This window comes from Canis lupus, chromosome 6 (assembly GCF_011100685.1).
Source record: "Canis lupus familiaris isolate Mischka breed German Shepherd chromosome 6, alternate assembly UU_Cfam_GSD_1.0, whole genome shotgun sequence".
NCBI classification, from domain to species: domain Eukaryota; kingdom Metazoa; phylum Chordata; class Mammalia; order Carnivora; family Canidae; genus Canis; species Canis lupus.
In genome coordinates this window covers 28,593,788-28,618,227 of record NC_049227.1, presented here as the reverse complement: position 1 = coordinate 28,618,227, position 24,440 = coordinate 28,593,788, and the positions used below count along the sequence as shown (strand labels likewise).

General features: G+C 46.0%; 1 protein-coding gene across 3 annotated transcripts in view; it reads left to right on the top strand.

The window, feature by feature from the left end:
• Positions 1 to 301: 301 nt before the first annotated feature.
• BMERB1 (bMERB domain containing 1) overlaps positions 302 to 24,440 on the top strand; it is a 130,776-nt gene continuing 106,637 nt past the window's right edge. For all 3 annotated transcript variants that reach the window (XM_038540279.1, XM_038540278.1, XM_038540280.1), the window contains exon 1: positions 302 to 585. In XM_038540279.1, coding sequence (XP_038396207.1) covers positions 480 to 585 — 106 coding nt within the window. In that variant the 5' untranslated portion in view covers positions 302 to 479. The remainder of the gene's footprint in view (positions 586 to 24,440) is intronic.

Genomic DNA, 24,440 nt, shown 5'->3' with positions numbered 1-24,440 from the left:
AAGATGGATCCGTCGCCCACAGCTAGGGATGCGCTCACAAATCCCACTCAAATCCTAGCAGCGCGCTGACGGAGCCCGAGCGGCGCAGAGTGCCCAGGCCGAGCATCACCACCAGCTCCAGCAATGGGCAGGGGCCTTATTTTTACTTCCCATTTCAGTTGTTTCTGTTGTTCTTCTTGGAGTTATCATCTGCCCCTCTTTCTCTCTACCCAACCCCCAAGCTCCCGCCGCTCCCTCCTCCCCTCCCTCCTCCCGCCCCCCTCCCGGGCCCCGCCGCCCGCATTGCGCATGCGCCCTGCATCCCTCCCCCTGCTGGGTACCAGTCGGCGCTCCCCGGCCCTGGCGGCGGAAGAGATGGAGCAGCGTCACGAGCGCCCGGCCCCTTAAAACGCTGCTGGCTGGAGCCGCCTCCCTCCCTGCAGCCCGCGGCGGGGATGGAGTAAAGGGGGGACCCGCCGACCTGCCCGCGGGGATCAGCGATGGAGTTAAAGCAATCTCTGTCCACCCACCTGGAAACCGAGAAGCCTCTGAGGCGCTATGGGGCGGTGGAGGAGACGGCGTGGACGGCCGAGGGACTGGGGCGAAGTGAGTGCTCGGCTGCAGGGGGGCAGCTGGGGATCCGGGCGCTGGAGCCGGCGGTGGCGGGAGCGCGGGGCTCGCGGGGAGCCGGGCGAGGGGGGCGCCCCCGCAGCGGGGCTCTCGGCGCGGGGGGATGCGCAGCGCCGCGCAGCGCCGCGCTCTCCCCGAACAAAAGGGGGACCCTCCAGCCTGGGCTGCACCGGGAGCTCGGGGACGGGAGGGGGGGGGGACTCGGTCGTCCCGGATCCCTAAGCTCGCGGCCCGTCTCGGAAAGTAGGGTCTTGCCCGCGGCCGCCAGGGGAGAGGCGGTTCTCCGCCCGGGGTGCGCTAGGACGCGGGAGCGGCTGGACCCCCCTGCAAACAGGGGGGAGTGTCCGCCGGGCTTCTCCCCCGTTGTTTCAGGTTCAGGGCACACACCTGAAATCCCCAGCGCCTCTTCCCCCGCCTGCTCCCGGGTCGCGGGTGGGGAAGCTCAGGGTTAGGGGAGCGTTAACCCTGTGCGCACCCTTCTGCTCTCTGCCTCGACTCCCTCCGTCTCTGGTTCGGGGACAATCCTAGAAGGCACTTCGGAAACGGGCGAGTCTCTCTACGGTGTTTGGGTGCCAACAATGTTTACCAATAAACGGAGGGTTTTTGTTGGCAATGAATGGGGCGCAGTGGTTAAAAACTCCTGCCTTCGAGTCTAGAGGCGGCCGCCAGGGCCCGAGGGTCGCCAGCCCTCCCTGCAAAGCCGGGCGCTCTGCCCCTGCCCCTGCGCTGCTCGTGCTAGCGCGGTGCCTCCTGCCGGGCTGGGAAGGGCCTCTCACCCTTCTCAAGGACCCTCAGCTTCCTGCCTTGGCTCTGAGTAACCATGCTCAGCACCAATCGCAGAGCTCTGTTGGCCGAAAGTATTGTGAATGTGTTTTTTTTTTTTTTTTTTTTTTTTTGGTAGGAGATTGTGTGTGTGTGCCCTTTCCCCACACCTGTAATTACAAATTCAGAAAATCTTCCTAGAATGGCTCAACTGTATTCCAGTTCTCAAGGGTTCAGGTTGAAATCACAATTCGAGGGCTCAGTTCTGCACCTGGAACTCACAGTGCTCCCAATCTTTTGCCTTTTCTTGCTCCTTTGAAAATCTGGGTCCTTTCTCCTGTTTCCTCCTTTCAAAACCCTTTGGCTTTGGTACTTTGGCATGACACCAGGACCGAGGGGCCCTTTGGCTTTGGTACTTTGGCATGACACCAGGACCGAGGGGCCCTTTGGCTTTGGTACTTTGGCATGACACCAGGACTGAGGGGCTCTGCTTCCTACAAGCTCAGAATAATCCCCACAATGGCTGCCCGGTTTGATAGACGGCCACGCACCAGGTCCTGGGCTGAGAACTTTATTTTTTTTTAAGATTATTTATTTATTTATTCATGACAGACACAGACAGAGAGAGGCAGAGACACAGGCAGAGGCAGAAGCAGGCTCCATGTAGGGAGTCCCATGTGGGACTCCATCCTGGGACTCCAGGATCACACCCTGGGCCAAAGGCAGACACTTAACCACTGAGCCACCCAGTTGTCCCTGAACTTATTCTTTTTTTAAAAAATATTTTATTTATTTATTCATGAGAGACAGAAAGAGAGGCAGAGACACAGGCAGAGGGAGAAGCAGGCTCCATGTAGGGAGCCCGATGTGGGACTCGATCCCCAGTCTCTAGGATCACACCCCGGGCTGGAGGTGGCGCTAAACCACTAGGCCACCCGGGCTGCCCTGGGCTGAGAACTTTAAATGCATCATCTCATTCGGTGCCCATGGCTACCTCCCGAGGTGAATATCGTGGACTCCCTTTTCATAGCTGGCAAAGCCTGGGCTTGCTAGGTGCCCTGACAGTGAAGCTCCAGAGTCAGATTTGAACTCAGAGCCCCTCTCTGCTTTTAACATGATTGTTTATTGCTTTCACAGTTTTAGGAAGCTCTAAATCTGTTGAGAGAATCCCAGAAGACATATAGCAATTTTACAAATATGAGGCCACCCTGTTGGTCTCTGGAGCTCCCAGTGGCCTTGAAAGAATGCTGGGTCCTTGTAGAGTAGAAGCTGTGTTCCCATAAGCTCTGGGTTTGAATGGGGCTCTGCTCTGCCCCTCGCTGGCTCTGTGACTAACCTGAGACACGTTTCTAAGCCTTACTCTGCCTCTGGTCTCTGAAAGAGATGATCATAGGACCTACCTTATAGCCTCATTGTGAAAACTCAATAAGAAAATGTCTGTAGAGCTCAAGGTAAGTGCTCAATATGTGTTTGCTGCTTTGATTTTTTTTTTTTAATTACTATGTCTGTAGGAGCAACAGAGTCTGTCCTTCCATCTTTCACAAGGGAGTGCATAAAGTGACACTCTACACTCACACTGCAGTGTTGGTCAGTTCCCTAATAATTCTCTTCTACCTTTTCATTCTCTTGCCATTTTATTAGGACAGTTTTCAAACATACAGGAAAATCATACCAAACACTCACTTTACAGCATTTGAGCTCTTGAAATTTTTATCCTTCTGAGACTTAGGTTGCAAACTGTTAAAAGCCTGGTAGAAAGGCTTTCTCATCTTCTCTGTTCCAAATCATCAAAGACTCTGACTTTTGCTTCCTGTTCACATACAAGACCGCAGTTTCTGATCTCCTTTTGGTTGGATCCCGAAATCTGCTTCTCCCCCCACCCCTATTCAAACTTGAAATACTCTTAAAGCACTGATCCAGAGTCCTGCTTTTGAATCTTAAAACTGGGATTGTTATCTTTAGAAAGCTTTGATCTCTGGACTCTTGTCTGCAACCTGACCTTTTTTTGTTGTTGTTGTTTTTAGTTTTATTTTTCTTAAGATTTATTTGTGAGAGAGAGAGACAGAGAGAGGCATGCACACAGGCCTGAAGGGCAGAGGAAGAGGGAGAGAGAATATAAAACAGACTCCACATCCACCAAGGAACCTGACACAGGGGTCAATCCCACAACACTGAGATCATGACCTGAGCTGAAACCAAGAGTCAGACACCTAACCAATTGTGCCACCCGGACACCCTCTGACCCTTTTGGATACAAGTGGGTTTTTTTTTTAACTTCCTCTCAACTTCCTCGGGATCTGTGGATTCATATCATAACATGTGGGACCTCCGTTTATTTATTAATGAATGTGAAAATTAGTACTGTTGATTCTATGGAATTAATAATTGCCAAGTCAACAGAAAGTTGTAATGGATGAAATGCTGGAGGCAAAAAAAGAAGCGTATTACAAAGAAGCTAGGCTTGGGGCACCTGGCTGGCTAAGTTGGTAGAGCATGAGACTCTTGATCTTGGGGTCAGAGGTTTGAGCCCCACATTGGGCATAGAGATTACTTTAGAAATAAATACTTCTTTTAAAAAGAAGACATGCTTTAACTCCTACCTATATTTAAATATTTTATGTTAAACCTTGAGTGTTACTCAAAAAGTAATTTTTATTTTATTTATTTTTTTAAAGATTTTATTTATTTAATTATGAGAGACACACAGAGAGAGGCAGAGACATAGGCAGAGGGAGAAGCAGGCTCCCTGCAGGCAACCCGATGCAGGACTCGATCCCAGGACCCTGGGATCATGACCTAAGCCAAAGGCAGACACTCAATCACTGAGCCACCCAGGTGCCCCTAAAAAGAATTTTTTAAGCATGGGGGGGGGTGGGAATGATTGCAGAACTGGTCATTCTCAGTGTAGATTGTGTTAACTACTATCTTTAATTTTAACTATAGTTTTCAGATGGAAGATATGTATAGTCCAGTAGCAAAGAATGGGAGTTTTGAAATCAGGTGAATTGGGTCCAAATCAGCTCTAATGCTTTGTTGCTTTGTCACCCTAGGAAATTGTTGCACCTCCTTGGTTGTCAGCTACCTCATTTACAAAATAGCCATTTGTTAGATTGAGACCTTGGGAGCTTCCCCTGGTGAGATTCAAACCGCCCCCCCCCCCCCCCATACACAGAGAGGAAGGATGGGTAGGCTGCTCCAGATGCATAGGTGGCAGGTTCAAGAACCAAGGACATTTCTATGTGGTTGCAAGATGAGGAGATCTCCATGTCTGCCCTCTAGAATCTTAAAAGTTTTTATGCAGGCCTGAACAGGGTTCAGTCATGTATACTTCCAGATGGTCTAGGTAACTCTCTCGAGGCTGTGCCCTTGGAATGGCTTCCCCTGTGAAAATGCTGGTCCCTTTCAAGGACAGGGCAGGGGTGAGGAGTCTCCCCTTGCTCCAGGGCCAGCTCTTGGGTCAAATGGTGGTCATGTCCTCTCCATAACCTCCCCCTACAGGATAGTCATCATCATGACCATTAAAGGCTGTCCGGAGGATTCAATGAGATAATGTATATAATGCACTTAGCACAGAGCCTGGCACACTGAAAGTCGGCGCTGAATGGTTGTCATCATAGGACAGAAGCGGATGGCACCAGCCAACATGAGAGAAGATTATTCTGAGCTTACCAGTCAGTTCTTTTCTTGTGTCCATTGCTTTGTAATTTGCAGATAATGATTGTGTACCCACCACATTCCTCCTCATGGGAACGTATGGAGGAATGGCTTCTGAACCCTTGAAAACCACCTGGTGTTTTCTCCTTTGAGAAGGATTCCAAGCATTTGCTCCCATCCACCTTAGACAGCATTTTCCCACTAGCAGTGAGTTAGTTTTTTTTTTTTTTCTTTTTACTCAGTTGGAAAATGGATAGTGACATTTCAGTGTGGTGAGATATATAAAAATATTGCTTTCACCCAACTATAATTAATTGAGGGAGACACAAAGACAAGGTGACTTTTGAGAAAGCATGGAGTTTTTTTAAAAGCACAGTTGTCTGTGGTCGTAGCCATTTCATGATAGGCTTACATGTCCCCTAAAGGATGATCAAGATTTTGGACTGGGGACATGCAGGGTTCAAGGCTGGGATGGGGAGGTGAGAGTGGCACAGCAGGGGAGGGAATGCCCCAGAGGTAAAAGCATTGGCAAAAGCACAATGGTAGAAATAAGTGTGCTGAGAGTGGGGGATTGGAATTAAGTGGAAAGCTCAATCACCAGGGGAGGTGACGATTATTTAAAAGTCCAAGGGTGTGTACTGACTAGCAAGCAGATTGTTCCCCTGGCTGAAGCTTCAGGTATAAACAGTGTGGAGGCGGAAATAATACGGATTGCCGGCAATCCACATCATTGATTCTTGGCAAAGGTTTTTGTGTTCCTTTCATCTGTCTGATGAACTATGCTAATTTCATTATCTCAGTTTTATTTTGTGCTGGCATTATTTCTTTTTTTCAGATTATAGAATGGTATGCATACTTTATTAAAAAATGGAAATTCATCTGAAATATAAAAATAAAAAGTGAAAAATGACCATGATCTGCTTCGCCCCCGTGCACCCCATTTATTCATTCATTCAATTAATAGGTACTGAGTGTAAGTGCCAGAAAGTGTTCTAGGGGCGGCGGATACAGCATTGAGCAAGACAGAAGAGGTTCCTGCCCACGGGGAGCTTCTATTCAGAGAAATGAAGGTGTCAGATAATACGTAGGCAAACAAATAATGTAGCTCAAATGGTAAGTGTTACTTGAGAATTAATAGGGGAGGGATATTTCCCATCTGGGTGGTCAGAAAATATCTAAGAAGGTGACATTTTGCCAGGAAATGTCAGGGATCAAATGCAAAGGCCCTAGCTGTGTTAGAGGAAGACAGAAGGCCAAGGTGGCTGGCACCCAGAGAGTCAGGGAAGAGAGTGGAGATGAATCAGAGAGGAGCCAAGGTAGGGCCTTTTAGGTTGTGGTCACACACACACAAACATACAGATTTTATTCCTATTACAGAAGAAGCTACTACAGAGTGTTAAGCAGGAGATTAACATGACCTGCGTTTTGTTTTCACTTTTTAAAAAAATTTTTTTTTAATTTATTTTTGAGAGACAGAGAGAGAAGGGGAGAGAACAAATGAGGGGGAAGGGCAGAGGGAGAAGCAGACTCCCCACTGAGTAGGGAGCCCAAAGCAGGGCTTGATCCCAGGACCCTGGGGTCATGACCTGAGCCTAAGGTAGATGCTTAACCAACGGAGCCACCCAGATGCCCTGGGTTTTGTTTTTAAAAGGTCACATCAGCACCCTGGATGGAGAATAAGACCACAGAGGGCAAGTAAGGGTCAATTAAATTATCCTTTGCTGTTTATAGTCCTGGTTCTTTCTTTAATCAATCTTGTTGATAAGTGGTAGGAATTTCCATGAGTGTGAAAGGTGTGACAAGGGGTAGGGACAGCTTAGGCTGTCGTGTGGGAGACCGAGCTCTGAGGAAACGTGACCGTCTCTCCTCTCTGCTGGATGGGCAGCTGATTGTGTAACTTACTGCAGGAATTATCGTAGCAGGAACGTGAAGATTATGAACAGGACTGTATCTAGTATGCACTTAGAGCAAACCCAATTATTTATGTTTCTCTGAGTTCATACTGTTGTTTCTTTCTTTCTTTGAGAGAGAGTACACACAAGCGGGGGGAGGGGCAGAGGCAGAGGGAGAAGCAGACCCCCAGCTGAACAGGGAGCCTGGAAAGGGGCTCGATCCCAGGACCCTGGGATCACAGCCTGAGCTGAAGGCAGACCCTTAACCGACTGAGCCACCTCGGCGCCCCTGTCATTTGATTCTTGCAATCATGTCTTTCTTATGTGTTAATTGAAGGAAAAACTATTTGTGCCTCTTCTTGGTCTCTGATTAATTATTAAAGACTTATTAATAATAATAGTACTTAATGAGGTCTAGCTGGGAACTTAAGCTTATTAAATTCTCATCACAACCCTATCAAGTCAGCTGAATTCCTGCTCCCCTTTTACAGATGGGGACACTGGGGCTTCGGGAGGTTGAGAAACTTGCTCTGAAGGTCACGAAGCTGGTATGTGGCAGTGCTGGAACCAGAATCTCACCCTCCGTGACTGTAAATGTTCCTTGCCAGTGTCTATTATTCCTAGCATAGATGCTGCAGAGATTAGAGATGAGATAAGACACAGCCACCACCCTTAAGAAGCTTCCAGATTTGGGGAGTGTGGAGACACAGACATCGTTTGTAATATAGTAACATGAAACAAATGCTAAATGAAGGGACAGCAAGAAGCGAGAGGAAGGAGAGCTCTGCTCTTCCTGGGGGACCCCAGCGTGACAGTAACGAGCAGTGTGGGCACTGGGCCTGAAGGCCAAAGCAGGGTTTCCCTAGGTCACTCACAGAGGGACGGGCATTTCAGGTGAGCTACCCAGCCCCATGCAGGGAGGTGGGGGTCCCCAAGGCCAGGGTCCATACACTAGGGTTTTTTCTCTTTTTTTCTGTTTCTTTCCCCTTGGCTCTCAAATCCTGGGACTCAGGGTCTGTCTGATTCATGGATGTGAATCCTCTGCTACCTGGATGAGCCTGCAGGTTGGAGACCAGCAGAGGCAGATAGATGCTAGCAGCGTGGCCACTCAGACCAGCACTCACAAGGTTCCCCCAACAAGGCTGCCCAAGTGGTTCATTCATTCCTTCACTATTCACTTATTCAGCAGGCTTGAGCCCCTCCTGTGTGCTGGCTGCAGAGGCAGAGAGAGGAAAAAGACCCAGACCCCACCCTTAAGGGGTTCTCCGACTATCTGTGTTCCAGGCCTCTGTCCACTGCTTCCTCGCCTTGTGATCTTGGGCCGGTCGCCTACCTTCCTCAGACCTCAATTTCTTCCTCTGAAACCCAGAGATGTACTTAACACCACTGAACTGTACACTTGAACACGGCTAAGATGGCACATTTTGTGTTACGTGTGTTTTGAGGGATGGTTCTGGGCGGTCTGAAATAGCCTGAAAAGATTAACAGTACTTCAACACTGATTGGGAGGAACAGCCGTCCAGGCAGAGGGAACAGCCCCTGTGAAGACACAGACCTGAAGTGACACATGCGACCTGGGAACTGTAAATGTATCAGTAATACTCTAGGCTTTAAATGCATGAGGGAGGCAAGACCAGAGCAGGAGATGAGCAGGCTTTGAAGCCCAGGGCGAGTCTATATTGGGCTGGATATAGAGAAGACTCAGCTTCCCATTGAGACAAAATCTTCCTGCAAGGTCCAAGTGGGGCGCCTAAGGACCAGACCCCTAGAAAAGTTTCTTTGAATGAATCAGTCATGTTCATGATTATTTTTTTATTAAAATGCCTGTACACATAGAGATGGTTAAAGGAGAAAACACCAACTATTCTAAGGGAGGTAGAAAGGAATGATTACAGAAAGTAACACGTACGGAGCCCTTCCCGAGTGCCTGTTCCATGCATGTGTGTGTCTACATACATCCTCTAATTTACTCTTTCTAAAATACCTTATGATGGGAGGCACGTGGAAATATTAGTTGCATTTTACAGATGAGGAAATTGCCTCTCAGGGAGGTTAAATGACTTGCCTAGTGTCACTTTGCCAATAGATGGCAGAGCTAGGACTCGAACCCAAGCCCAGGGGACTTAGCCCTGTTGCTTTCCTGGTCTCTTGGGATTGGCTGGGGCTGCCATTTATCCACATGGGTAAGGTCATGTAGTGTTTCTAGTGCATCTTCATGTTTCTTAGTAGTGATTCTGTTCTCTGACTCATTAATTTCCATTACACACACGTCTCTTGTAAACTTGACTCCATCTCACTACCTCCTAGTGCCTTCAGGGTGAAACGGGAGCGGGTTCACAGAAATGCTGCAGGAAGAGCCTTTCTGTTTTGGAGAAGATGTGTAGCTTCACAAAGGCCTCCTTTGGGTGTTCAGGAAAGACATCTTGGGCAACAGAGGGGCAGATTAGCGTAGTGTTTGAGAGTGGAAGCTCTGCCTACATTTGAATCCTGGCTTTCCCTCTCATAAGCTGTGTGACCCTGGGCAGCTTATTTAACCTCTCTGAAGTTCAGCCTTCTCATCTATAAAATGGAGCTAATAACAGGACCTACCTCATATGGTAATGAAGAAGATCCAAAGAGAAAATATGTGATAGCCCTTGGCATAGAGCCTGGTGCTCTCGGTAAATGGGGGGAGATGGTGTTGAAGGAACAGGACATATAGTGGGCCTCAACTGGGTACATTTAGACAACTGGAGAGAACAAGGGACATCAAAGTGGGTGGACTAGCCTCAGAAAAGAATGCGGGTGCCAGAGCATGTGGCGATTGCTAGAGACAGGCTTGGACTTGGCTGCATCAGGAGGAGTCATGAGGTATGAGGTTGGTTGAGCAGGGTCACGACGCTCGGCCAGAATAAATATGACAGGTGTCCGGAGCAGGGCAAGGGATAGAGGTAAAGAAAGTAGCATTTTGGGGATCCCTGGGTGGCTCAGAGGTTTAGTGCCTGCCTTTGGTCCAGGACGTGATTCTGGAGTCCCAGGATCGAGTCCCGTGTTGGGCTCCCAGCATGGAGCCTGCTTCTCCCTCTGCCTGTGTCTCTGCCTCTCTCTCTCTTTCTCATAAATAAATAAATAAATAAATAAATAAATAAATAAATAAATAAATCTTTTAAAAAAAAGAAAGTAGCATTTCAGGAAGACTTGTCTGGCAGTGGTTGCACATTGTGGGGAAGCAGGAGGGTTCTGGAATCATTTGGTCATGAAGTCACCAAGGCTGGGGCCTACAGCAGTGGCAGTGGGTGGGGAGGAAGGGGTTAATCAGATCTCCCGAAGGGAGAAGGCATTAGTAGCTGATTACAGATAGGAGGCAAGGAGGGTGTCGAAGTGCTGGCAGTGTGGTAGGCAGGCAGGGAGTTAGCAGTATGGTTAGCTGGGGTCTCGGGAATTAAATACATTGGCATCAGTGTGGCCCACTCTCACTTTCTATAGGGTTTGAAGAGGTGCAGGGATTGGTGTATGGGGAGAATAATGACCCCATACATTCATATAGCACTTTCTAATATTTTTCCTGAATTTTTGCATTTGCTCTTTACAAAAAAAGGGCAAGGAGCTGGAATTGTGCCCCTTTGGATGTAAGTAAACAGGTTAAGGACTCATCCCAGGGAAGGGGTACAGCAGTAAGACTGAGTAAGAATCTAACAGTCTAGGCTGCTTGTACTAGACCAGGGTTTCCAGGGACATTTTTATTTGACACACAACTGCATTTTTTTTTTTAACAACTGCATTACAAATGGTATGTCTTGGGGCTCCTGGGTGGCTCAGTGGGCTGTGTCTGACTCTTGATTTCAGCTCAAGTCATGATCTCAGGGTTCTAAGCCCTACATCAGGCTCCTCGCTGAGCATGGAGCCTGCCTGAGATTCCCTCTCTCTCTCTCTCTCTGCGTACCCACCCCCCACCTCACATGACTTTCTCTCTCCAAAATAAAATAATAATAATAATAATAAATAATAATAATAATAAAGTATATCCAAATTCCATAACATCCAAATTGGAAATTAACCATAATGTGTGACACTCATTATTCTGTGCATTTGAAATTCCCAAACAGGTAAATCATTTATTCACATGTCTGCCCATCTATCCATTCATTCCTCATCCATTCAATACATATTTATTGCTGGCCTCTTATATGCTAATTATGGTGCTAAACTCTTGAGAATACAGTAGCATTTTGAGTAAGATGTTTATAGTCCCTGCCTTCAAAGTGATTTAAGGTCTACTAGTAAATATAGAACTACCATATGATCAAGCAGTCCCACTTCTGGGTATATATTTGAAGGAAACGAAAACAGGATATTGAAGAGGTATCAGCACTCCCATGTTCATCGCAGCTGTATTCACAATAGCCTCGATATGGAAACAACCTAAATGTCCATGAATGGATGAATGGATAAAGAAGATGTGGTGAATATCTACAATGAAGTATCATTCAGCCAGGAGAAAGAAGGAAATCCCACCATATTCCATTTGTGACAATGGATGGTCCTTGAGGGCATTATGCTAAGTAAAATAAATCAGAGAAAGACAGAAATTGCATGATATCACTTATATGTGGAACCTAAAAAAGAGACAAAAAGAAAAAGAATAAATACTCAAGCTCACAGAAACAAAGTAGAGAAGTGGTTACCAGGGGCTGGGGGATGAGAGAGAGGTTGGTAAAAAGGGTACAAACTCTAAGGTATAAGATGAATAAGGTCTGGGGATCTAATGTAAAACATGGTGACTACAGTTGATAACACTGTATCATATAATTGAAATTTGCTAAGGGAGCAGAACTTAAATGTTCTCTCTGTCACACACACAGAAGATAAATAGGTAAGGTGATGGGGGTGTTAATCACTAGATGATAGGAGTTTGTTCACAGTGTATCCCTGTCACAAATCACCACGGTGCCCACTTGGAAGATCTTCCATTTTCATCAGTCAATTACACCTCAACCAAGCTGAGGAATGGGGGGTGGGGGGTCTGCAAGGAGCAGTCCCTGTTTCCAGTGGTGCTGAACCAAGGGACCAGAGAGAGGATGCTGTCCTTCTTAGTCCTTTGGAGACAGGATCCAGGTCAGTTTGCTGACCTCCATGCACTCCCGGCAAAATATTATCCAGAGATTAATTCAGTTGTTTTGCTATACACCCATTTTTGAAGGTCCTTGAGAAGATGAGTCCTCATAAGGTCAAGCCACATTTTATGGCCAAATCCAAGTGCTGTGATGTGATTCTGACTTCTTGCAAGAACAATGATCACAGAGACACTGGGTGTCATATTTGCTGCTCAGTGCTGAATGCCCGGCATCTACCACATTGGCCAGCACTTAGAAGCTTCTCATTCAACCCATAGCTGCTGAATTAGGTGGCTGTTAATCCCCAAAGACTGAAGTGCAAATGATTTAATGGTGTTTGTAACCCTTTGAAATCATTGAACTGAAGAATAAAGTTAGCTGGAGTCTTGGTCTGAATCGCCTGCCCATCTCCTGGTTTAGACAGGTTGTTCCCGATGCTTCTAGGGAAAGAGGCACTCAGAGCAGATACAAAATAGCAGGAATAGGTCCTGGTTACTGCGAACTGGCAGTGAGCTAACAAGTCATGACGGGTGTGGGCTTGGCTGGTGCTTTACATATGAATCATATCTCCTTGACTATTAGGTGTCCACAGAGGTGGGGCACACCAATCCAGAGTCCCTCACATCTTTCCAGAACAACAGAAACAAAACCCAGCATGGCCATGTTAAAGACACCGGGCCATTAAAAGGCCTTTTAATTTCATGCAGAGAACAGAGTCCTCTTAGATGCTGCTGGTGGAACCGTTGAGCGCTCTAGCCTTTTTGGAAAGCAACCGGATAACATCTATTAAAATTTAAAATGCTCGTATGCTTTGACCTAGCAATCCTGGCTCCTGGGACTCCATCCAACAGAAATGAAAACACCAGCATACAAAGACATATGTGGGGAGGAAAAAAAAACTGGACACAAAATGAAGGCCCATCAGCAGAAGGATGGTTGAATAAATTATTGTTCATCCACTGTGAAATGTTCTGAAGCCATTAAAAAGGAAGAAAGTAGAGCAATAATAGTTGTCTTAGAGGTATGATTGAGGGAGGAAAAGGAAATCCAGGAAAATGTATGTAATAGGATCTCATTTTTGTAAAACAAAATTCTGTTTCTATGTATAGCACATATAACGTATAGCATCCACTTGCATGCACGTGCCCGTGTGTGACCTTAGTAGTAAGAGAAAAAGATGGAAGGATGAGTAATAAGTTATTGCCATAGGCTATGTTGGGGAAGGGATTGGGGACGAAGCTGATGTGAGGGAAGAAAAAGGTGGCATGGGGCACCTGGGTGGCTCAGGGGTTGAGCGTCTGCCTTTGGCTCAGGTCATGATCCCGGGGTCCTGGGATCGAGTCCCATATCGGGCTCCCCACAGGCAGCCTGCTTCTCCCTCTGCCTATGTCTTTTCATCTCTTTCTGTGTCTCTCATGAATAAGTAAATAAAATCTGAAAGAAAGAAAGAAAGAAAGAAAGAAAGAAAGAAAAGAAAGAAAGAAAGAAAGAAAGAAAGAAAGAAAGAAAGAAAGAAAGAAAGAAAGAAAAAGAAAGGGGAGGTGGTAGCAGACAGTCAAGGAAAAAAGAGAATTTTAAAAAGTACTTCACTGGGAGAAGAAAACATCCTCTGATAATATTATCACACTTACATGTTTGTGTTAAGTTACACATTTGTGGAATAGGGGAAGAGGCATCCTAACTTCAGAAATGATAAAATGTGGTGGGAAAGGTGGGCCTCAGAATTGAGGAGAGAGAATTTCGTCTGATTTAATCCTCACCACAATCCTCTAAAGATGAAGCAGTGTGTGTGTGTGTGTGTGTGTGTGTGTGTGTGTGTATACAAATATATATCAAGGAGCAGAGAGATGGAAATCATACCCCATTAGTCAATAGAGAAGGGATTTGACTCTCTAGACTGATTAAGAAGTTCATACCTTTCCCTCTACAATTATTTATGAACTTCCAAGAATATTAAATTCCATTGGAATTGTGTTTTTTTTTTTTTAAAGGAAAGGCATCTGCAATCGTTTGTGCAGCTCTATTTTAAGAATCTGGGTCCTCACCATGTGGACCATGTTCCTTTAGATCTTCTCTCTTTGCACTTCCCAGTTCCCCCTGGTGGTCCCCAGGGCTGAGGAGTGAAACCACTCACACCCCGTAATCCCAGTCTCAGAGACAGTATTTGGGAAATAGGCAATAATCAGCGGAGGAAGGGACCCTACCAGGCTTCCCTTAACTCCTGTTTTGCTTCCCGTGTTTACTCTGCTCAGGCTGCTACAAAAAAAGGCCATAAGCTGGGTAGTTTATAAAAAACAGAAATTTATTGCTCATAGTTCCCGAGCCTGGAAGTCCAAGATCAAGGCACCTGCAGATTCTGTGCCTGCTGAGGACCTCTTGCCTCACAGACTGTCCCGTAGCTGTGCCCTCATGTGGTGGAGGGTACAGGGGGTCTCTGGGGTCTCCTTTATCAGGGCGCTAATCCCACTCATAAGGGCTTCATCCTTGTGACCTTGTCACCTCCCAAAGGTTCTCACCCCCAAATACCATACCTTGAGGATTAGATTTTTTAACATATGAATTTGGGGGAGGGAGGACATGCATAGTCAATCGATAGCATCCTCCTTGGTCCTGGAAGGCATTAAGATCACTGAAAGCTGGAGATTAGTCCAGGCCCCCACTCCCGGGGTGAAATGCTTTTAGTAGGTGGCTCTTAAAAGGTGGCCATCATTTTGACAAGAAACAGAAATTATTCCCAGTTTGGGTCCATTTGGTTCTTCCACAGCCAGCACACCAGGTGAGACCTGTGCACGCATCATGCGCTTGCAGGGCTGTGTTGGTGCTGGACACCTGCCGCCCACCGGTCCTGCAGCCCATCCATCTTCATCGTGTTTAAACAGACACATGGAAGGCGTCCCCGGAGCACATCCTGGTGGTTACATTCCGTGCAAACGCCATCCGTAAAAGCAGCTCAGCTTGGGCCCAGGGCGCCGGGCTGGGTTCCAAGAGCTAAGAGGTCTGCTTTCCTAGGGATCAGTTCTGCCTTAGAGCTGGGGTTTGTTACTTCCCAAATGCTTAGCCAGGACTGGTTTAGCTTTGTGCATCTTTCTCCTCTACTGAGATAGAGATTCATTCATTCATTCCTTCTTTCTTTTTTTCACTGAAACTCACATGCCATAAAATTAACCCTTAACCATTTAACGTGTACAAGTCAGTGGCATTTAGCACATTCACAATCTTGTGCAATCTCCACCTCTACCTACTTGCGAGAAACCCTGTACCCTTAAATGGTCCCTCCCTATGCACCCCTTCCCCTAGTCCCTGGCAACTACCTTTTGTCTCTATGGATTTACCTATTCCGGATATTTCCTATAGATGGAATTGGGCAATATGTAACCTGGCTTCTTTCACTTAGTCTTTTTTTAAAAATATTTTATGTATGTATTTGAGAGAGAGAGAGAGAGAGAGAGAGCGCACAACAGGGAGAGGGCCTGAGGGAGAGGGAGAAGCAGACTCCATGCTGAGCAGGGAGCCCGACGCGGGCCTTGATTCCACCCCGAGATCATGACCTGAGCTAAAGGCAGATGCCCAACCGACTGAGCCACACAGGTGCCTACATAACCCCTTGCGAGCACATAGGTAGAGAGAGGGAGGGGTCGCTATAATGTCTCTTCTAATAAGGACACTAATTCTACCTGTTTCTTATGACCTCATTACACCTAGTTACCTCATTATGGCCCTGCCTCCAAATACAGTCACATGGGGAGTTAAGGCTTTAACATGGGGACTTGGGGGGACAATTAAGTCGATAGCAATAGACTTATTATTTAGGATTGGAATCATGTTTTAGCATCATGACATCTTAGGGCTGGAAGGAAATTTGTGGAGTCCTGTTGTCCAGAATTTCTCGACCTTGGCCTTATTGACATTGACATTTGGGACTGGACCATGCTGTACTGTGGGGGGTGACCCGTGCACCGTAGGATGGTCAGCAACATTTCTGGCTTCTGCCCACTAGATGCCAATAGTACCAACACCCCCCATACACGCACTCCTGCCCAATCGTGACAACAAAAAACTCTCTCCAGAAGTTGCCAAATGTTCACTAGAGGGGCAAACCTGTCCCCAGAGAAGTGCTGATCAGATCTCATTCCTTTTTGATATGGATACCCTAGTTTTGTGGTGCAGAAGAGTCCAAAGGTTTTTTGACCCCATCTCTGCACCTCAGTCCCTAGGTTTCTGGCCTCTGTTTCTCCACATACCTCACGGTTTTCTGTTCACACACACAGAAAGCATTGTCATTAAAAACTGTATTGGATGTGCTCAGCATTAAGCCAGGAGGAACCTGATTATGAGCTCCCTGAAGCATAAAGAAATATCCCCATGCAAAATGGATTCGATTTTCCTTAAGGCTCCTGCCTGGGAAGATTCCTATTTACTAGAAATTGAAGTGAAGAAGAAATTGTCACTTTTACTTATAACAAAGAAAATGTTTCAGGTAGATAAGTAGAAATACCCCTTCAAACAACAGCCCTTAACTCTGCTACCAAAATGAGAAGGACTTATGTCAGCCTTGAGAACACGGACTCAAAGTTTTTTCTGGAACACTGTGTCTGGGGACTGACCCTTTTCTTCCTTATCACCACCCCAAAGAGTGCACAGCCAGTCACAAAAGGGACCAAGAAAACAGCACAACGGGTGACAGATGACATCTCCATTCTTGTGAACTGAAGTGAGCACTTCTTTTGATGAGGTGGGGAGGAGACAGAAGGCATAGTTCTTTTAATGTTCTTGGATGAATTTCTTAGTGTAGACGTATACAAAGAAATCAAGTATTCCTAATGGTTCAGGTGTCCCCTCCTCTTCATCAGAAAGACAGGCTGTGTATATGTTTGCCCATGTTTATGTTCAATGTTTATCATTCTATTTCTTTGATAGAACATAGGATAAAAATGGCTATTTCTGGAGATAGTCTAGTTCTGTATGATTCTAAGCTCTGGCTGTACATTAGATAAATCCCCAGAGCAGCTTTGAATACAGTTAGCCCACTTCTCCACCTCCCCCCCCCAACTTTTTTTTTGTATTTTTAAAAGATTTTATTTATTTACTTATTGTTTGAGAGAGTGCATGTGTGTGTACTTGAGGGCACACGTGCAGGGTGGGCAGACGGAGAGGGAGAGAGAATCTCAAGCACACTCTGAGCTGAGTGCAGAGCCCAACAAGAGGCTTGATCTCATGACCCTGAGATCATGACCTGAGCTGAAATCAAGAGTCAGACACTTAACCAACTGAGCCACTCAGGCATGCCTGTCCCTCCCTTTTTAATGGATTAGAAACCCTTACCCCAGAGGGATGATCATTTTCCCAAATGTTCAAGCTGGGTAAACTCCGTAGAACTTGAACCCGTTTATCCTGTCTATTTGAAAAGGACTAAGTAAATAAGAGTTCCCTTCCTAATAAAGGACTTTCTCCACCAGGTCATGATGGCCAAGACCTGAAAACTCTCCGTAAAATAAATTATTAAATACTAAATTGTAAATCTGTCATTGCTGTTGGGAGAACAATTCAACCCACGGGTCCTGTTGCCCTAGATCTGCCATCCATTTCTGAATACAAAAGGTACTATTGCTATTATGATTAGCAAACATTATTCAGAAATTTGTCATGGATAGAGAGATGTATAGCCTGTATCAGGGGGACGAGCCTCTCCATTAATTTAGCTCCTTTTCTGAAACACAAAAAAACTGTATTTACAAAAAATAATTATCCATTAGCTAATGCATTTCTCAAAGAAACAGCCTGCTACTATATGACAATGTGGCATTAGCAGGAGAAATTCACCCATAGTTCTAATGGGGCATAGGGCAAGAGACAAGGCATATTTGAGAGAATGCAGAAAAACATTAATGTATTTTTCTCTGTTATTGTTAAAAGAGAATTTTCAGGGACACCTCGGTGGCTCAGTCAGTTGAGCAGCCGACTCTTGGTTTCGGCTCAGGTCATGATCTCAGGGTCATGGGATCAAGCCTCACATCCACATCTGGATCCATGTTCAGCAGGGAATCTACTTGAGAGTCTCTCTTTCCCTCTCCCTCTGCCCCTCCCCCAGCTCACCCACATTCTCTCTCCCTAAAAATAAATAAGATAATTTTTAGAAAAAGGTAGAATCATGACTCTCACGATGATATAAAAATAAACACATGTTAGGGGGCACGTGAGTGGCTCAGTAGGTTAAGCCATCGACTCTTGATTTCAGTTCAGGTCATGATCTCAGGGTTGTGAGTTTGAACCCCAAATTGGGCTCTTTGCTGGGCATGGAGCCTACTCTAAACCATTTTTTAAAAATAAACACATGTTAAAGGTTTTCCTCTGCTCAATGAGGGAACCAAGTACATGTTATAATCCAACAGAATCTGAAGAACAGACTCATATATATAGATCAGAAATCTTGAAATGAAGGGGTAAATGCAAGTAAATCTGGATTTTCCTTGAAGGAAAGAGAAGTTACTCAGACTTCTACCAGCTGGGCGAGGATTTGCATGTGCACAAGAATTATTTTTGCCTTGTTATACTACTACTTACACAATTGCAAAACAGCTCAAAGACGAGGAAAGCATAGAATCAGATAAGCAGAGAGGTGACCACTAGATGCATAATATCCCGTCAAAGCATTTTCGCTTCCGACATGCCATACATGCTCTCCTGAAGAGGAAGCCATGAGAGCCCAGGCTCTGAATTAGCCAGCTTTCAGACACAAAGAAAACTACACGTTTTCAAGAGGTACAGTGAGGAAAATTACCCTTGAGAGAAGAAATCGATTTCAGAGGAGACCTGGGCCAGTGAAAATCTGTATTTGAAAACCAGTCTGAAGGGCACTGAAAAATGAGCAAGCACCCAGTCTATTAATTATCCAGATGTTTATCTCTTGATGCCAAATAGCTTATGGACTTTAAAGCACCATCCAGATGTTCAGCTTGATTGAAGCCGTGAGGGGGTAAGCCTTGCAGTTGTCACGTAGCTGCCCAGCAATCTAAAATTACCTACTCTCTCTTAAATATATATATTTAAGTTCAGGGTCATTACCATACATCCTGTGGCTGATGTCTACCAACCTTGCCCGGTTAACAGATCTTCCTTTCAAAGAAGAGGCTGTTAAACGTGGGAACTGGCACACACTAGGAATTCAGTACGAGTTTGCCGAACTGCATCGAGGTATTTGATTCCTAAGCAGCTGAGGCATACTGCTTCCCTTCCTGAGGAGGTAGGGATACTGGGCAAGATGCTAACAAGCTTCTAAAAATGGCCTTGAGAGAGGAATCACTTTGGCCTCTGTGGGATTGGAATTGGGTGTCTCGATTTACAGTATGTACTCAGCTGCCACTTGTATTCTCTAAAAATAAAGCAAGGCAGCTTGAAGTCGGCGAGTGAGTCTAAACCCCTCGGTGTTCGATTACTTACTAGCTTGACATACGAGGCGGCTCGGTGCATAAAGATCTGGAGACTCCACACAGAGGCGTATTGGAGGCCGGTTATAAAGATAGAGATCCGCGTATCCATTTGTCTTGGCTGCATTTATGAAATCAGCCATCTGGATGTTCATGGTCCAATAAAGTGATCTCCCGTATGACCATAGGCCTTTTCTCAAAGGCAGCATTTCCTAAGCCATGTTCTGAGGAAGAGCAGCTATTGGCCAGTTTTCTAAGAAAATGGGAGGCCTCTGGTCAATAAGCTTGGGAATTGCTGGGTGAAATTTGGGATGCACATTTCTTGATGGTAGGGATCTTCGATCGGCCTTTAGTTGGCCTCTGACACCAACTACAAACTCTTCTACCATATATATAAAATATATATTTTAGAGAGAGTGGGGGAGGGGCAGAGGGAGAGAGAGGATCTTAAGCAGGTTCCACACTCAATGCAGAGCCTGACTTGGCTCTATCTCATGACCCCGAGGTTATGACCTGAGCCAAAATCAAGAGTTGGGAACTTAACCACCTGAGCTACCCAGGTGCCCCACCTGTATCATATTTTGTTGGTTGTTCGTATTTATTTATGTATTTAAAGATTTATTTATTACTTTGAGGAGAGAGGGAGAGAGAGAGGAGGGGGGGGGAGGACAGAAAGAGAGAAAGAATCTCAAGCAGATATCCCGCCGGCTGAGCAGGGAACCTGATGGGAACTCCATCCCATGACCCCGAGATGATGACCTGAGTCAAAATCAAGAGTCAGAGGCTCAACCAACTGAACCCCCCAGGTGCCTCTCATATTTATTTTTTAAAAGATTTTTATTTATTTATTCATGAGAGACACACAGAGAGAGGCAGAGACACAGGCAGAGGGAGAAGCAGGCTCCACGCAGGAAGCCTGATGCAGGACTCGATCCCAGGTTTCCAGGATCACGCCCTGGGCTGAAGGCAGGTGCTAAACCACTGAGCCACCCGGGCTGCCCTCATATTTATTTTTTAATTGGAGTATAATACACTCTGCTTGGTCTTCCCCACCCTCAGTAATCCGCATCTTTTCTCCCTCCCAACAAACTTACTTCCTTCTGTGCTCTCCAATTCACCTTTGATCTGAGCATCAGTCTCCTTCACATCGTTTGTGTAAAATGGGGATAATAGGTACCTGTCTCCTAACAATGATCGAGAGCATTCAGTGAAGGTACTGCCGGTGGGCATTGAACACAGTGCCTTGCCCGTGTAAAGGGCTCGATCATAGCAATGGTTATTATTATTGTTGTCAATATTGTTGACATATTGACAACAATATTGTTGTTACTCCCTTCTTTGTGTCATGCCACCCTCCTTTCTTGTTTGCTCAAGCGGGATCCTACCTTTCCTTGGTGGCGGCTCCATCGGTCTCCCTGCTTCCACAGCTCCTTTCCTGTGATATGCACAGCTGACTCCTGCCCCTTACGTAAAGAAAAAGGCGAATGAGAAAAAAAAAAAGAAAAAGAAAAAGGCAAATGTAGCTCCACGTTCCCAACCAGATTGTCTCCAAGCCCCTCCTACATAGAAATAACAGGTGTAGGGACACCTGGGTGGCTCAGAGGTGGAACATCTGCCTTTAGCCCAGGGCGTGATCCCAGGGTCTCAGGATCGAGTCCCACATCGGGCTCCCTGTGGGAAGCCTGCTTCTCCCTCTGCCTGTGTCTCTGCCTCTTTCTGTGTGTCTCTCATGAATAAATAAATTAAAACATCTTTAAAGAAATAAAAAGGAAATACAGGTATTGCCAATGCCCCAGGCTCACCTCCACCAGGAGCCCCCATGTGTCCTTCCAGTCCATTCCTTCTTTTGACCTCCTGTTGCACTGCCCATCCTGGGTCCTTGATTTGTTTCAGTTACATGGAGACTGTGTCACCCTGTTGGTCCTGAGCTCCTTGAGAGCAGGGACCAAGTCTTACCTTTATTTTAATCTCCCTCCAGCATTTAGGTCAGGAGTTGGCAATCTCTCTCTGTACGGGACTAGATAGTAAATATTTTCAGCTGTGCGGGCCTTACGGTCTCTGTCAAAACTACTCAGCTCTACTGCTGTAGCCTGGGTGCTGCCACAGATGAGAATAACCCGAATGAATGGGCATGGCTGTGTTCCTTATAAACTTTATTTCCAGACACTGAAACTTGGATCTCATGTAATTCTCACACATCATGAAATATTACTCTTCTTTTGATATTTTTTCCCAACCATTTAAAAATGTAGAGGCCATTCTTAGCTCATGAGCCAGAAAAAAAAAAAAACAAAAACAAAAACCTGGCAGTGGGCGGCTTTGGCCTGCAGGCTTGTCAACCCCTTGCCTAGACAAATGCCAGGCATAGAGAAGGTGGTCAGATCCCAAGTGATGTTTTGTATGCTGCAGGAGGAGAAAATTCTGGCCAGTTTGGCTTTGCTCTTATGCTTGCCTGCTCCCAATCACCAGTGGCAGGCTTTTTGCTCGTAGAGCTTGTCCTGTAGCTAAGGAGAGTAGACTGCCCGAGAGAAAAGTTGGTGTGGTTTAGTATTCCTTTTATAGGTGCTCATTTGGGGCTTTCCACACACGACAGGTAGGATTATTGACAAGTTAACAGGAATCGACTCAGGATAACTGAGAGGCTTTCCAGGTGTGGGAACAACCCATCGATCAGTTTAAGGGGTTGCAAACAATTTAAACAATGAAATAGGAAATATAAGGATGCATCTGAGGTACTAAGGATAAATATCATTTTGTGCAATTTTTATTTCACTTATGTTTATGTAGATACCAGGACCACTCTGTGTATGTCTCACTGTGGGTCACATTTATTTATTTAAAGATTTTGTTTAGGGATCCCTGGGTGGCGCAGCGGTTTAGCGCCTGCCTTTGGCCCAGGGCGCGATCCTGGAGACCCGGGATCGAATCCCATATTGGGCTCCTGGTGCATGGAGCCTGCTTCTCCCTCTGCCTGTGTCTCTGCCTCTCTCTCTCTGTGACTATCATAAATAAAATAAAGATTTTGTTTATTCATGAGAGAGAAGCAGGCTCCATGTTTTGGAGCCCAACATAGGACTCGATCCTGGGACTCCAGGATTATGCCCTGGGCCAAAGGCAGGCACTAAACCGCTGAGCCACCCAGGGATCCCTGTAGATCACATTTAAATAAGCTTGCAAAGCACAGAAACTTAGGAAGAAAAAAAAAGTGTATTAGAGACATGTGAAAATCCTTATAGAATTTTTAAAAAGGCTAGATAGCTAGACTTTAAAATGAGGGTCCATGATAACTGTAGAGTTCCAGGTAAAAATAAATAAATGAGTAAAAAAAGTCCAGGTGGTAGAAAATTCAAGCTGCATCAGCACCCCCTTTCTCATTTTCATCCTCCAGACACTGTGCTCAAGATTCAAACACCCAGGGGGAGGACAGACAGAAAAATCTCTAAGTTAACCAGAGTTAGTTCTGTTGCTTGAAAACAATCCTACCTCCTGCGTATGGAAGCCGCCAAAATGAGGGGCACCTGGGTGGCTCAGTGGTTGAGCTTCTGCCTTTGGCTCAGGTCGTGATCCCAGGGTCCTGGGATCCAGTCCCACATTGGGCTCCCTGAGAGGAGCCTGCCTCTCCCTCTGCCTGTGTCTCTGCCTCTCTCTGTGTGTCTCTCATGAATACATTTTTAAAATCTTAAAAATAAAAAAAGAAATGCTTAAAAAAAAAAAGTCCCCAAAATGGGAACCTATAAAAGGCACGCCGGACTCTACAAACTTTCCCCAAATCCCAGTGCCTCCTCCTGGTATTGACCTTTGCAACTACTCTTGGGCGGTGGACCCTCGCCTGCAACCAGGCAAGCTCCACGAGCAATCGGTGTTGCACGGCGGTTGGCAGCAGCCAAGCTAATAGGATCAAAGCCCAATGTGTTTATTGGTCCAGCCCGATCGGTACCCAACCCTGGCGTAGGAAGAGTGGGGCATCTTGGTTGCCAGTCCCAGCAGACGGCATTCCACATGGAGAAAAATTTCACAAACACAAGGGAGGTGCATGACCAGAGAAAGGACATCGGGTGCTTGCAGAGCAAAACCCCTCAGTCCCTCTACAGATAACCACTAAGGGGTGAGATTGTCTTTCCCTCGTCAATTAAAACAACTAGCTTTTAAATTCTGATAACAAGAGGATTAACGCTCATAATTTTTTTAAAACTAGATCCTCAGTTTATTATAAAAGCATATAACTCAGGAATAGCTGGATGGAAGAGATGCATAGGGCAGGGTATGGGGAAAGGGTGGCGAACTCCCAGATGCGCCTCTTTCCCTGCTCCTCCACATGTTCAGCAGCCCGGGAGCTCTCTGAACTCTGTCCTTCTGGGGTTTAATGGAAGCTTCATCACCTAGGCATGGCTGAGTCATAATCTTTTTAATTAAAAAATACTGAAGATTATCAAAGAAAGCAAATGTCATTTAAAATAATCCTGCCACCCTCAGATAACCACCAAGAACATCCTTCCAGATGTCCCTTTGTCTTCCTTCCTCTCCTTGCCCTCTCCCCCCGCCTCCCCCTGTCCTCTGAATCACGCTTCTTCTCAAAGAGAGACAAGTCACATTTTGGAATCTGGCCCCTTTTTCTCACACATTTCCACTGTTTTAGGGCACATCTCCCTCCCTGTGGACAGAAGAGAGGGCTCTTTTTTAGTGTTTGGAGGGAGGAAGTCTTCAGGCAGAGTTGCATGCGGCTCAGAGCAGGTGAGAAGTGGCGGCCGAAGAGAAAATGGTGCTTGACAAATTAGATGTAACTGGTATAATTTGGAGTAACAGTAACGAGAATGGGATGGAACAGAAAGTCTAACTTGATTCAATAAACATACGTTTTGATTTCTTTTTGTGCAAATGGCTTGCTGGGCACTGGGTTTGTGCATTCACCACCAGCCAGCGAGAACTGGGCGTTACAGAGAGACAGAGGAAAAAGCAAATAATATGCAGCTATCAATTAGTTTGTTCTGAATCATTTTCATCTCACA